The 14,026-nt window shown below is 39.4% G+C and overlaps 1 protein-coding gene across 1 annotated transcript; it reads right to left on the reverse strand.

The window, feature by feature from the left end:
* Nucleotides 1-1,008: 1,008 nt before the first annotated feature.
* Nucleotides 1,009-13,795, reverse strand: GTF2A1L (general transcription factor IIA subunit 1 like). Its single transcript, XM_054196744.1, has 9 exons — nucleotides 13,775-13,795; nucleotides 11,598-11,699; nucleotides 11,170-11,293; nucleotides 9,461-9,516; nucleotides 8,104-8,197; nucleotides 5,713-6,314; nucleotides 3,864-4,160; nucleotides 3,023-3,112; nucleotides 1,009-1,116 (listed from the first exon to the last, which is right to left on the reverse strand). The coding sequence occupies exons 1-9, from the start codon at nucleotides 13,793-13,795 to the stop codon at nucleotides 1,009-1,011; spliced, it is 1,494 nt and encodes a 497-aa protein (XP_054052719.1).
* Between the last annotated feature and the right edge of the window lie 231 nt (nucleotides 13,796-14,026).

Consider the following 14,026-nt stretch of genomic DNA (forward strand, 5'->3'; position numbering starts at 1 on the left):
AACAAACAAAAAGCTAGCACTGAGGACTGCTGGGAATGCAGTTCTCATGGCTGTGTGAGCTACTGTCACATGCACAGCTTGTACACATTTCTCCAAGCAAAGTTTATATTTAGGGAACACAAAAACAACTCTCTGCTAGAAATGTATATGAGATGACATTTTATTATTATGCACAATTTGTATCATTCACAGCTTACTGGTCTGTAGTCCTAGAATGTAGTAGACATGTACAGAAGCAAACTTAAATGACTTTTCATTGACAGCGAAAATAAATCACATTTTAATGTTAAATCACACTATTCATTGCATCTCAGTAGACAGAAGGTACAGAATAAACAGTAATTCTCCCATAGTGAGAGCTCAAGGGTCTTCCACCCACATTTCCTGACTTAAATCTAAAGTGCCTGCCTCTAAGCCAAAGTCAAAAACCCACAGACAAAGCAACAACACAAAAAAGACCCAGGCAGGAAGGAAAGGTGAGAAAAAAGTACACAGCTGAAACAGCCACAGGTTTCAGACTTCCACAGATGTTGCTCTTTTTTATTCTTTTTTTTTTTTTTTTTTAAACTCAGCAGCCTTTGAAAAGAAATAAATAGCATCACCAACAACTGTGTAGTTTTATATTTCAAGTCATGCATTAACTCCTACTTAAAAAAGTGGAAAGAAAATGAACAGAACTGAAATTTACTTAGATATAGTTACTTAGTATTCCATGACTCTCCTGGATTACTCACAGATTCAACATTTCAGTCTTTAAACCTATTTATTTCAATGATTTTTCTTGGTAGAGGCGTAATCAAATAATCAGAGAAGAACAGTAAAGACAATTGAGTAGCTAACAATAGTGTTTCAGTCTGCATGTATTAACAACCCTGCTTTTGCATATTTTTACCACAGCTTTGTTGGTTTGGGGTTTTTTATGGCAAAACAATAGAAAGTCTAGTTGTTTCACAGAAGGTTCATGAGGGAATAATGCCACAGTCTTAAAGTACATACTTATGTGAGGTTTCACCACTCTGCATCTCCAACGGCTTTTGCGAAAACATGGTCTTTACCCTCAAAGGACATCACTCCATCTTTTAAGTAGAACTTCCATTTGTTCTTACTTCGATGTATCTGATGAAAAAAATAAATTAATGCCCCCCTCCCCAAAAAATATTAGACCATCCATTTTTTTAAAGAAAAAGTTTTTAAGCATAACTTGGCTTACAAGCTTTGTTTTTCTTTTAAAATCCTGATAGCCTGAAACACTGCCACCGATCACACCACAGATATCCAATAGAGGCAGTAGATTTCAATTGTTTATAATGAATTCCCTGCCCTCTCAAAGGAACAGCCTCCTGAATCTTAGCACACACATACAGCTTATCCCCCACCCCCAAAAAAAGGCACAAAGGCAGCTGTGTGGCAACTCAACACTGGCAAGAAAACAAGACAATAATGGAGTAATTTCATTTGTGTATCAGTCCCAAAATATACTGCATCTTGCAAACAAGTATGGCTTAACTGAAATGCAGTGGTTTCCTTCTCCCACATGCACCGTAAAGCAATATTGTGTGCACAGAGACATTAGGATAAGGCTCAAAACAGTAAAACTTTGCTCAAAAGCAAATACTGCCATACAAAACAGTAAGAAAGAATTTGCATAGTCTGTCTCTTTTTAAAGGCCTGAAGAAAGTTATTGTTTAATAGTAAAAGAAGGAATTTTAAACATTTCTAGAAGATGCCTTGGATTTTGAGCATCAGTCTATTTTCAAGTTCAGAAAGAGAAAGGAGGGGAAAACCAAAAGAAACAGGACAGTAATTTTGCCAACAGCATTATTTTATAGGTAACAAGGTAATCTAATGGATAGCTGTTTCCATCTGCTTTCTACTAGGCCTACGTGTTTTATTAAATCTATATAGGAGAGGGGAAAGTTACCAACATCTTCCCCCAGCTCCTCTAACTGTTACTGTCTAATAACATCTGATCTTAAGTCTCCTACAGACATGTCCAGCACTGAACTACCTATCAGTTTTTAAAAATTTTCAAACCATTTTTCAGCTTATTGCAGACAAAAGTTGCTGCAGATAACAATATCCACTACCTATAGCATCTGTAACATCAAACTGAGTTACAAAGCTTCAAAACTTTGTGTACCTTTTCAATACAATATAGACACTGCAGCTCAGTTTCAGATGCATTTTCTACACACATCCCTGTAACTACATTTTACAAAATAACCAGTTTCAGAAACACTCAATCTGTTACACTTTAGTAAAGACAATTTTCTTAGCAACACAGACACCCTTATAGCAGGCCTCACTCAACACACACAAAAAAATTATCCCTAGTCACTTCTGAAAGAATAAAAGCCAAGGCACATTCTTAAGCAAACTATACACAATTTTTCCAATTTGTTTCAAAATAAAATATGCACTTTGTTTTGTCATCTTTCAAACTACTGACATGTAAGTGTCCAAAACCACTCCAGAGTTAGAAGTACTTAATTTGATCTTAAAGAGTTCAAAATAAGGTTGAATTTTAAACACTAAAATGAAGGAGGGCAAAATGGCCCTTAACAACTGTTCTGTTTTTTTAGACCTGACAGAATTCTAGTAGGAAAATCTCTCACTAAGCACTTCAGAGACAAAAAATCCAAAAGTGCACACACTCCTCTTTCTGTTACCCATTTCTAAAGTTTTAATTCATGGCTGAAAACGCATACACACATCTATGGAGCTGTTGATATTACTTAAAAGTTAAGGAAATGCATAAGCTTTTGGCAGCTTTACAAATCTTAGTTTTGCAAGATTTGGTCCCCTTTCCTTTTCCTTTAATAGGCCATTATGAACCCACTGATTATCCTCATTTCAGAAAACAGCAAGTAAGTCTTCAGACTATTGTCACCTAAACACAATTTAAACACTCAACTATTACATTAGATTTTCTTTAAAAGGCACTGACAGTAGACCAGACATGGATTTTCTGGAGATATTATTTAGAATGATTAAGGAACAAAGATAAAACTATATACTGTACCTTGTCATACTGACAAACTATCACATTGTCGGTGTCAAACAAGTCTGGAATGTCCTGTTCACTGACATCATCACCAGAATTTAAGGGGTCCTAGAGATTAAAATTTTATTTTATACATCTTTCAGAACAGCCTTGAATATACTTGTCATAAAACACATCTAGAACAATAAAGGTTACCGTTGCAAAAATCAAGACCTAGATGCTATGAGATCATGTTGCACAAAGCTTACTTATAAGCATCTTCACACACTTATGTTCTCGAAAACAAAAACACTCTAAACAAAAACACAGATCAAAAAGCAAGACTGCTAACTGACAAAGCTGACCCCAGTAACTATCAGCTGGTATTTATCTGAAGTCCAGATGCTATGAGTTGATTCTCTTATGAATCTCCAGGACACGAAAGTGCACATCTTTAAGAAAAGCCTTTTCCTAGGAAATACACGTGCTTGTATCACATTGTTCTCTTCTCTGTCTAAACCCCTGTGGACCTTCAGAAGGAAAACAAACCTAGATCTGCACCCCAATCTTACTTAAATAAAAAGCAGAACTCCATTCAACTGGGGTCAGCGCTTTGCCACAGAACTTTAACTCTGGTAATTAAGTATTTTAATTCATACAATTAACAAATGACTTCTCAACATCTCTTTCATTTGTCCACGCTCCTCATAACGCGCTCTCGAGTAGTTTCTCAGCAGTACCTTCTATCTCAAGAGGTATATAACTTAACTATGCATTCTCTGCATTAAACTTAACAGGAACTGTTTCTAGGTCCAACAATGCAACAGTGAAGATAGATACACTATTGTAATGTGTTTCACAAAGCTTAAAAGTAAATTACCTCCTCAACTATTTCTATTTGGGGCTCTTCATTATCACCACCACTGCTGCTAGACTCCGTGTTTGAAATACTGTCACATTCTTCATCATCGTCTTCCTCATCCTCATCCTCCAGAGCTTTTAGATCCTCTGATTCAATAAAGCCAATGAATTCATTCTCTTCCCTATCTTTTGTATGTGGTATTTCTTCCCTGGGAGAAACATCACCAGTACCATCTAGCTGAATTATGCCTTCAATGTCACTGCAGATATCCTTCTCTGACCGTAAATTAGATTCCATCTGCTCAGTAGGTTCCATCTGACAGGAATAAAAGAGACCAGAGACAGCCTGTGAATTAACACCACATAGGCTTTGTACTGAACAGTGAAAGCTGAGACTCTTGTTTAATAAAGCAATAAGACTGGGGCACTGAAATGAGAGTTTCAAGTCCTGGCCTACTTCTAAACCCTGACCACATTTGCAAATCTTGTTCTTACACCTAACCTTCAATGGAATCCATGACAAATATTCCCCAGCAATACAGAAAGTCATTTTCTTAGACTTTTCTTTAAACGCTATTGTATTCAAACAACTTTTTTTTTTTTTAAGAAAAAAAAAAAAAGACGATCAAGTGGACCGTTAGAATTTCTATTGCAAAGCAAACTCCAAAAACAAAACAAACAAAAAAAAGAAAAAAGGAAACAAGCTACTCCCCCACCCCAAAAAATAGCTTTTTTCATTTTTTAAATAAAAGTCAAGACTAACTCATCCCTCTCCCTCAACTCAATCAAAATGCTGTGTTTAAATAAGGTATAAAAAGCTGAAAGAGACAGTAAATATTTCAGTACGTCAAGTTAGTGTTCATAAAAGTGCTAGAATTCCTAAACAGATCATTCACAGGAGCATAAAAGGGCTTTAAGCTTTCAACCATCTTCGGTTTCTCATTAAATCTTTATTGTAGCACTTAATTCACATCCATATACACTTTCTAGTTCAAAAAAATAACACTTTGTTTTGACCTTCCATTCTTACTACGGACAGACTTCACCATCCTGCCATCAAAGTTCTGATGAGCAATGTTAACATGCATTCTATTTACAGTCATTTGTCATTACTGTCATTAAATTTGCATTTAATAAATTTGCCTCAATCACATTCAAGCGCTACAACTCAAAGTCAGCAAGCCAGCCTTAACTTAAAACATCTGCAAACAATTTCTGGAACAAAACCTAGATGAGGTCAGGAAAGTGGCCTGTTAATTAAAATAATTTACGTTTTTCACACAGCTCTAGCTGAATTCTACTTTGTTGAGGAGAGAAATACATTTCCTTCCAGCAGATTTTCACTTATCAAATCAGACTTTTCATACTCAATATGCATTCTCAATTCAAGTTAAACGCTCTTCACACATTACAAATTAAAACTAATCCCAGCTGACACAGCATAAGCAATTTGCCCATTAACTGGCCAGTATCCATATGCAGATTCAGTGCCAGAATGACAAGGAAGTTCTCAGAGGGTCATTCATGTCTGCTCAGTCACAAAAAAACCCAAAACTATTATCCCCCAAAATTAGTCAGTAAGTCTAAGAATAGATTCTATCCTTATGCTTTTAGCATTTTTTAGATTTACATTCTCTTCAATCCCAGTATTTCAGCAATATTTGTGACAAATTCTTAATGTAAAAATTAAGCGGTCAACCACCGCTATTCAAAACAAGCTCAAGAATGAACTTTAAAAGGATAATAATTTTAATTATTATAGTTTAGAGGTGCTACTTGTCACTTACAGATGTGCTTGATCTTACGATACTTCAACCAACCATCTCCAACGGATGTATTTTCACCAGCTGAGAAATAAAAGGTCTTACCTTGTCAGAGGAAGCAATGCTGCCCTGATCTTTCAGAACGGTGCTGTCATCCAAACTTTTGCCTGTGATAATCAGGTCAATGATATCATCAGACACCTGCTGCTGCACCAACCCCTGAGGCTCAATGTCTAACTGCCCCTCCACATCCAGCATTACACTGCTTGAGTTGTTTGCCAAGGATTCAGCAGGAGAAAACCCTTCAGAGGATTCTGGAGTAAACACAGCTGTGTGAAGACTGCCGTGCTGGGATTTTTCTGTTGAGTCTGCACACTGATTCAACACTGCATTAGCTGCAAGTTGCTGCTGACTCACAGAAGGCTGCTGGACCGATGTAGTATTAGCAGAGTTCTCCAGGTGTTTTTTTTCCACAACATTTGGTTGAAATACCATGATCTGTTGGACAGCAGTCTCCTGAGGTTGCAGTGTTTCAGCAGCTGCCTGGGCAGAAGATGCATTCACCTGTGCAACAGTGGCAATGCTGGCTTGCAGAACTGAAGGCTGCCCAAGGGACTGAAATATCTGCTGAACAGGATGATGTAGAATACTTGCATCTCCTGGGGCCTGTGTAACCATAACAGGCACATTTACCTTATAAAGCTGCCCTACAAAGGGAAGAGTTAAAAACTGCTTCAGTGGTTTAAACTACAGGTTCATCCAGGCCACTGTCCCGTTAGCACTAATAACCGATAGCAAACACTCAGGCAAACTATGAGAAACAGGATGTTTACAAAGCTGTACTTTCCCCAGGCACAATTTCGGCCTTTGAAAAGTAAGCGTTCAGAGGCTTTGTCAGTCAGAGCTTCCACCCATACTATCATGTTTAATACTTCTTTTTGGTTTTGGCCTCCACAATACCCTGTGGCAGTAAGTTCAATAGTTTAATTACATACTGGATTAAAAAAAAGAAAAGAAAGAAAAGAAAAAAAAGAAAATCCTGGTTTGAATTTGTTTCCATGTCATTTCAGAAACTAAGGAATACAAGATGAAACAGTAAACTATTCCACAGCTACAGGGACAGTTCACTCCTTTAAGGACCTTTAGGTATCCCCTCTAAAAAAAACCTGCCTAGTTTAGTTTAAAAAAAAAAAAAAAAAAAAAAAAAAAAAAAAGAGACTCATAGTTTACCATAGAATCATAGAATTGTTGAGGTTGGAAGGGACCTTTAAGATCATTGAGTCCAACCTTTAGCCTACCCTGACAAGAGCCACTTCTAAACCATGCCCCTAAGTGCCCCATCTACCCTTTTTTTAAACACCTCCAGGGATGGTGAATCCACCACCTCCCTGGGCAGCCTATTCCAATGTTTAATAACCCTTTCAGTGAAAAAATGTTTCCTAATATCTAATCTAAACCTCCCCTGACGTAACTTGAACCCGTTTCCCCTCGTCCTATCACTTGTCACCAGGGAGAAGAGGTCAGCCCCCATCTCTCTACAACCTCCTTTCAGGTAGTTGTAGTGGGTGATAAGGTCTCCCCTCAGCCTCCTCTTCTCCAGGCTAAACAACCCCAGCTCCCTCAGTCGTTCTTCATAAGGTTTGTCCTCCAGACCCCTCTCCAGTTTTGTAGCCCTTCTCTGGACACGCTCCAACACCTCAATGTCCCTCTTGTAGCGAGGGGCCCAAAACTGAACACAGTATCTATCTTCTCATTGTATGAAAACCACTCCAAATACTGAATCCTTAAAGTTATTATTATTAGTGTTAGAACTAAGATGCCAGAGCTAAGTTCCCAATTTCATTTAATGATTCTTTGCCCACACACATGCTTACACACGCAGAGTCACCAGCCTATAGGTCTCAAGACTTTAGGAATTATTCCTGAAACAGATACCTAGTGACATTAATTCTCATTAAAGAACAGCTGTTTGAGGAAAGAGTCAATCTATGAATGAAATAAGCCTTCTACTCATCGCACCCTAAGCAGTACATTTTTGTACAAGCAGTACAGGCAGTTTCATCAGCAAAAGAGTGTGACAAAAAGGTTAATGGATGGTTGGATTTTATTTGAATAAGAAATCAATTTGATTCTGAAGCACCAGGATGCCATTACCTTTTTAAAACGTGGAAGACTGTCCCTCATATAGGAGAAGATACCTATGTCTGGTCTGACAAAGGAACACATTTGTGAGCAGTTGTAAAACAAAAAAAAGGCATCACCTGGCAGCCCACGTTAACTGATCTTGCAAGTGCACACAATTGACACACTAACTAATCAAGGTAATTATTTCCCCTATGCAGCAATTACAAACACAAACTACAAAGGAAGAGGAGGATAACTGGCTCTACCCACCTATATTTCACATTTGTTTTATCTACAGCGCTCAGGACCATCTTTCAATATCCACATGCAGTCAATGCAGTGTAACATGTCACATCTCCTCTGTAATCTTACCAGCTGCTGTCTGTAGCGTCACTCCAGCCGGCACATGTATAGGATAAGCAATACCCGAAGGGAGAGTAAGAGTTGCACCCGCTCGTGAAGCGCCCTAGAGACACAGGAGCTTTATTAAGAAATAGTTCATACTTTATCTCCTAGGGCCCTAAATGTCACACTAACGTATCCAGACAAAACGTGAACGAGGGCCTTTTTGTGATCATCTTTACTAAAGAGTTGCTTCACACTTTTGAGATTTAGACAGGTAAAGTGTGTTCTGTATTCACAGGATAATGACTTGCCATGTTTCCTATTTTCCAGTTATCATATTCTCTTTTTGTTAACAGAACACTTTCCTATCCCCGCTCAATGTACGCACCATCCAGAAAGGTATTTTTTCCCCATTCAGAGACACTTTCACCTAAGCTTTTGCATTACTCCACACAGCACAAACTCCTTGCCTGGGCCTATGAAGTCACTTCACATTCTCTTTTTCTCCGGGAAAGCAAAGAGTTGGACACACGGCTCCCTTTCAAACTAGCTGTTCCAGGGATATCCTAGTTTTAAATCAGGAAACTTGCATGTTACACAAACATCTTCCCAATATTATATTTCAGCTTGGCAAGCCAGTTAGCCTGAGGCTCAGGAGGCACTCAAAGTCATTAAGCTCTGACAATTAATAGCCCCTCCCCAAAGAAATTTTTCCATGCCCAGAGTTCAGAACCTGTCAACCCTAAACACACTAATTCTCTTCTAGATGATTTCTATACCTCACAGAAAATGCTGCTCCCAGCTTCACTAGTGCTAACATTTCCCAATCATGCATTATTTTAACACCCAGTAATAAGAACAATTTTTTAAATGTTGTTATTAAATTGTTAATTTAATAAATGCACTGTAGATGTGCATTTCCACTATAATTCCATCCTATGGGCTAAATACAGGCAGCCATTTCTTCCAACACATTTCTGGTGGCACTGCTTGCAAAACCAACTGGTAGATCCCCATCCTTTTTCACTACTCAAACAGCAGCAGCAGAGTTACAGCTCTCCCTCCACAGACTCTTAATTTTTGCATGGTTTTCGTTTTTAAACAAAAAAACCCACAATCCACAGGGCTAGAAGCAAGTGAGTTTCTTCAGCTGTCAATTCTCTCAGCAGGACTCCTGCTCCCTTGACTACTATACCATATTGGACAGATGAAACCGTCATGAGAAATGCTACTTTTTCAGTCCCTAAATGCTGTCCAAAAGTATCTATACATGGAAAGTATTTAATACTTGCGTCCCCTTATGCCTATTAACAACTGACAAACTTAAATCATTTAGAACTCAGAATAATCAACATTGAAATAAAATGTCGCTACAGCTACATACCATGTCTGCTGCCGTGAAATGTGGAAAGCCTCTGCCAGTTGGGATGACTAAAGAAGCTATACGGGGGGAAAAAAAGCCACTTTACAAAAACATGAATTTCTCAGACACAGCCGATCTTTCAGTAATTTACAGCAAGCACTGCTGAAACTAAAGCAATCTAACTTCAGTTCATACTTATTAGATCAATAAACAAGTAAGCACATCTAGATAAGGCTCTTGAATATGCTTCCTTTTATGTTCCTTCAAGCTTACGCTGTACTCATGGGGAGAGGTTATACCCTGAATTTATAAAACTTACATTTTGCTAAAAGCTGGTCTTCGAGATTGTTTTTTTGGTTTTAAAAATATTTCTATGTAACTATTTGATCTGTTTAAGCTGCACTGTAAAAATCAAGCATGCCATTTCTATTTATTACATCAACTAGGAGGACAGATGTGCGATGCTACTATATTAACATGACCAAAAACATAAGGTAAAATGTATCGCCTTGTCAACATGAGGAAAACATGCAAGTATTTTTCTGCACCAGAGCAAATCCAATGGTGCCAATAGTAGGAACAGTAGGGTGGGATTTTAAAAAGCACTCAATACTGACTTCAGTGGAAGATAAGCCAAAAGAAAAACTTTCCCAGGCTTCAAGAAAAAAACAATTTAGGTAGCCCTAACTATTTGAAAGTCTCTAGCACTAGGACAATTCAAATCCCATTTAAAAAACAAAAAAACAACAACAAACAAAAGAAAAACACTTCACTGGCTTCAATAGATTATTTTGCCTTAATATTGCCCTTCCAAAACTTAGGAGTAACAAGGTAAAGCTCATTAAACATAAAGGCCCCAATAACAAATAAACGCAAAAGCATATTCCCTTTAACCACATGAAATAAATAAAAAAAAAAAAAAATCTGTCTCCAAAACCAGTCCATTCAACTATGAAGACTATAAAAAAACAGATGAGAAGTGCCTGCCCATCTTTGAAGTGTACTACAACACATATTTTCGTTAAATTATCTCATATGGGGTTTTTTTGTCCTTTATGCAGAAACGTCCTAACGGCCTCTCACACCGGAAGAAGCCTCAGCTGAGCATTACACTCTACCATAACAGTCCCACAGCGCTCAGCTGGACTTAATTGAGAAGAATAGGTCTTGATACCAGAGTCTGTGTGAAAGTCAAGTATTTCTCTGCAATGGGAATACTGCTCTTAGGAAACCTACCTGAAAGAAAGACAAACCAAAAAACTCACACTCTTCTGTTTGGGCCAGGGATTGCATTTTAACAAGGACAGAACCAAATTAAACTCCAACATGACAGTAGAGCTGTATGGCACACACATGCAATACAACCTTCACTCACGTCAAGCCACACATGAAAAGGAGAAGTGAAAGCTTAACCCTGCTGGTCAATTTGCAATTGAAGGGCTACGCTTCTGGACTGCAAAGAAGGCGGCTAAAATTCTCTTCACGTTTTGCTACTGGAAATAAGCAGCAGATCAAAACCATGGAGACATAACTGCATTAGTTTATCAAAGTTTAATTCATCCTTTATTGCTCAAATCCAGCTTTCAAACAATTACTGTTCCCCATCATGCTAGATATATACATCAGCATCACAAACCAAGATTATTGCAGCACTCTCAAGTCTTCCAAAAAGATTCTTGAAACACTGAGCTATTCTTAAAGTGTATCTGCTGTGTTCCGTAACATCTGACCTGCTGAAGCCTGCAGAACACGGTGAAAATTGTGCGGCAACTGCAGGGTAAACTGTGGAGAATGGTGGCTATGTCTGAAGAAGCCTTCTGTTGCTTTAGACTGCATCACCTTGGTTTCCCAAAGCTGTAGAAAGATTATTATTAAGGTCAGCAGATATCAGCTTTAAAAACAAACCACATCTAAAATGATAAGAATGTATTCCTAGTTATTCCAAGAGTAAATTGACTGATTCTATCCAATAAACATGGTAAACCATCCACTACTGAATTTTGACTTCCAGCAGCCCAACAGATCATTTGCAGGATATTTGAAATTCTAAGTTAGGGCAAAATTTTGTATGTTTTGGAGGGCAAAGAAACAGAGAGGAACCTCATTGCAAAAGAAAAAAAATACACAACTTTTATTAATGCAGGGGAACCCAACAAACCTGCTTCAAGTCTTTCAGAACCTGTTCCTCTACACCTTCTTCTGCAAAGAGCTCCCGCACACCTTCAATCACATCTTCAATAATAGACTTGTATAGTTTAGGCTATATATTAAAAAGAGAGGAAAAAAATCAAGTTCAGAGGAACATTAAGTCATTTGAAATGATAGCACAAAGTCTAATCTGGCTGCATAAACTACTGTAACAAACTGAACAGCGTGAAGAGACCAGTGTACTAAACAGAATGCTCAAGTGCAAAGGTTTGCAAGTCCACCAGATCTGGAAGTCCATTCACTAATTCTGATATCCCTGGGAACAGACATCCCTGGAAAAATACCGGATTCGAGCCTCAAAATACTGGTTTCTGCGGGCTACAGAAATGCTTAAGAAAATCCCAGAAACATTACAAAAACAATTGCTGTGCTGTATTTTCAAACAAGCCTGTCTAAAATGTCAATTTAAAACTGACATTTACCACTTAGTATCATTCCAGTGTCATCGCCCCTAACTTAAAGGCAAACAAACAAACAATACAAGCTACTAAAAATGAGATGAGCCAATTCTATCAGAAGCATAACATAAGTAACTTGCAAGAAATAACAGAGATTTTTTTTTTCTTTGTGGTAATAGTGTGATGTTGTATAGTAGTTTAGCTAGGGAAATTTTAACACCATAGTTATCAATACATATCATTCATCTTGCATTATAACAGAACTCCAACACAACATTTTATTCCTTCTTCTGCCTATGCCAGTAACTAAATCCTAATCCTCCAGTCAGACCAGGGCAACAGACACACATAAGCTTCAAGACTCAACCATTCAAATACAAATGCAAGATAATAAGCTTTTAGCAATTTAAAGCTTATCAATCTTGACTATCATTACCACCAGTACAGCCTATACAAGGTGAAAAATGAAGCTGAGAAGATTCTGCGATATTAATTTACGTTTTTCTAACAGCATCAAATTAGCATTTTACTGCTCTAAAGTTGTTCTAAACTGCAGACAATAAACAATTTGTTTTAAAAAAACCTAGAAGTTATTAAGAAGTAAAAAGTTACACTTTTCGCAAAAAAGCTATCAGCACAACATAGCAATACTTTAAAATAACCATACTCATGTATGATTTCTTACGGGAGGCTAGAGATCTACAAGAATTTCCCCAGCTCATTTCAGGATACTAAGGAAAAAAAAATAAAAATATTTGACTCCTATACCACTACACTAAAAGATGTCGACTAGCCCATACGTCAAATGCTTTGCCTTCATTGTTAACCCAGAACAGAAACTGAATTTAAGTCATTCAACAGACCTATTCCTCTCCCCCAGGACTGCCAAGCTACATTGCATTGAGTTTTACAATAAGTACAAATATTTATTATGCTATCTAAAAACTGTACATAGCAACAGTAAAATTCAAGCACTGCATGCTTCTAAATTAGAGAAAAATGGTTACAGTGCAGACATTGCTGTACGCCAGTTTTACCCCCTCGCACACAGGCACTCCTTTGCCAGAACCAGCCCATCTATACTGGAAACACCCAGCGCCATGAACAGGGAAAACTCTGGTTTTCTTTGTATACAGTGGGGTGGCGGTGAGGGACTGATCAACACCCCACTCCAGCAAAGCCAAAACCACATCTTAAAAGTGAAGCCCCCAGGGCCTCCCCCGGGATTACTGTAATCTGAAGGACCCTCTGAAGGACCCTCTGAAGTCCCACATAAGGAGGGGCAGTAGCAGATGAAACACAGAGGGGAATAAAAACCACCACCTTTCTCCCTGGCACCACTGAGCTTACGCTGCAGCCCTCCACAGCCTGCAGGTGTGGGCCACTGGCTCACACCAAACCCCAACACCACGCTTTTGCCCACAAAACCACTTTTTTTAACGAACCCTCCCTCAAAATAACGGCTTTCGAAGCCACCCTTGGCCTTCCCGCGCCAGGGAGCGGCCGTCGGGCCCCAGCGATTCTCCCGGACACTCCGGGCGGCGGCACTGCCTCACGCCGGACCCGGGGAGGGGGAGGCGATTTCCATCCCCTCCTTCCCTCCCTGCAGCGCGGAGGGTCGGTCAGCCAGACACCCCCCCACACCCCGGGCTTTCCGCAGCCCCCGAGCCCGGCTACGCGCTGCGGGGTCCAGACCAGGCCCGGCTTCGCAGCCGCCGCTGCCCCTCACCACAGGGTTAGCGTGAGCCATGGCGGCGGCCGCCATGATCCCGCCCTCCCACCTTAAGGCGCCGTTGCCATGGCGACGCGGCCGGCCCGCCCGGACCCTCCTCCGCCTTACCCCCGGCGGGCTTCCCCTTTGCTTTCCCGTCCCTGAAACACACACACACACACCGGGGCGTAACCGGGCGCTGGTGACTGAACCCGGGTTTCTTCTTTCAGCTCCCAAGACCAAACAGCCGGGCCCGCCGCCCCCTCACCA

This window comes from Rissa tridactyla, chromosome 3, assembly GCF_028500815.1.
Source record: "Rissa tridactyla isolate bRisTri1 chromosome 3, bRisTri1.patW.cur.20221130, whole genome shotgun sequence".
Classification (NCBI taxonomy): Eukaryota; Metazoa; Chordata; class Aves; order Charadriiformes; family Laridae; genus Rissa; species Rissa tridactyla.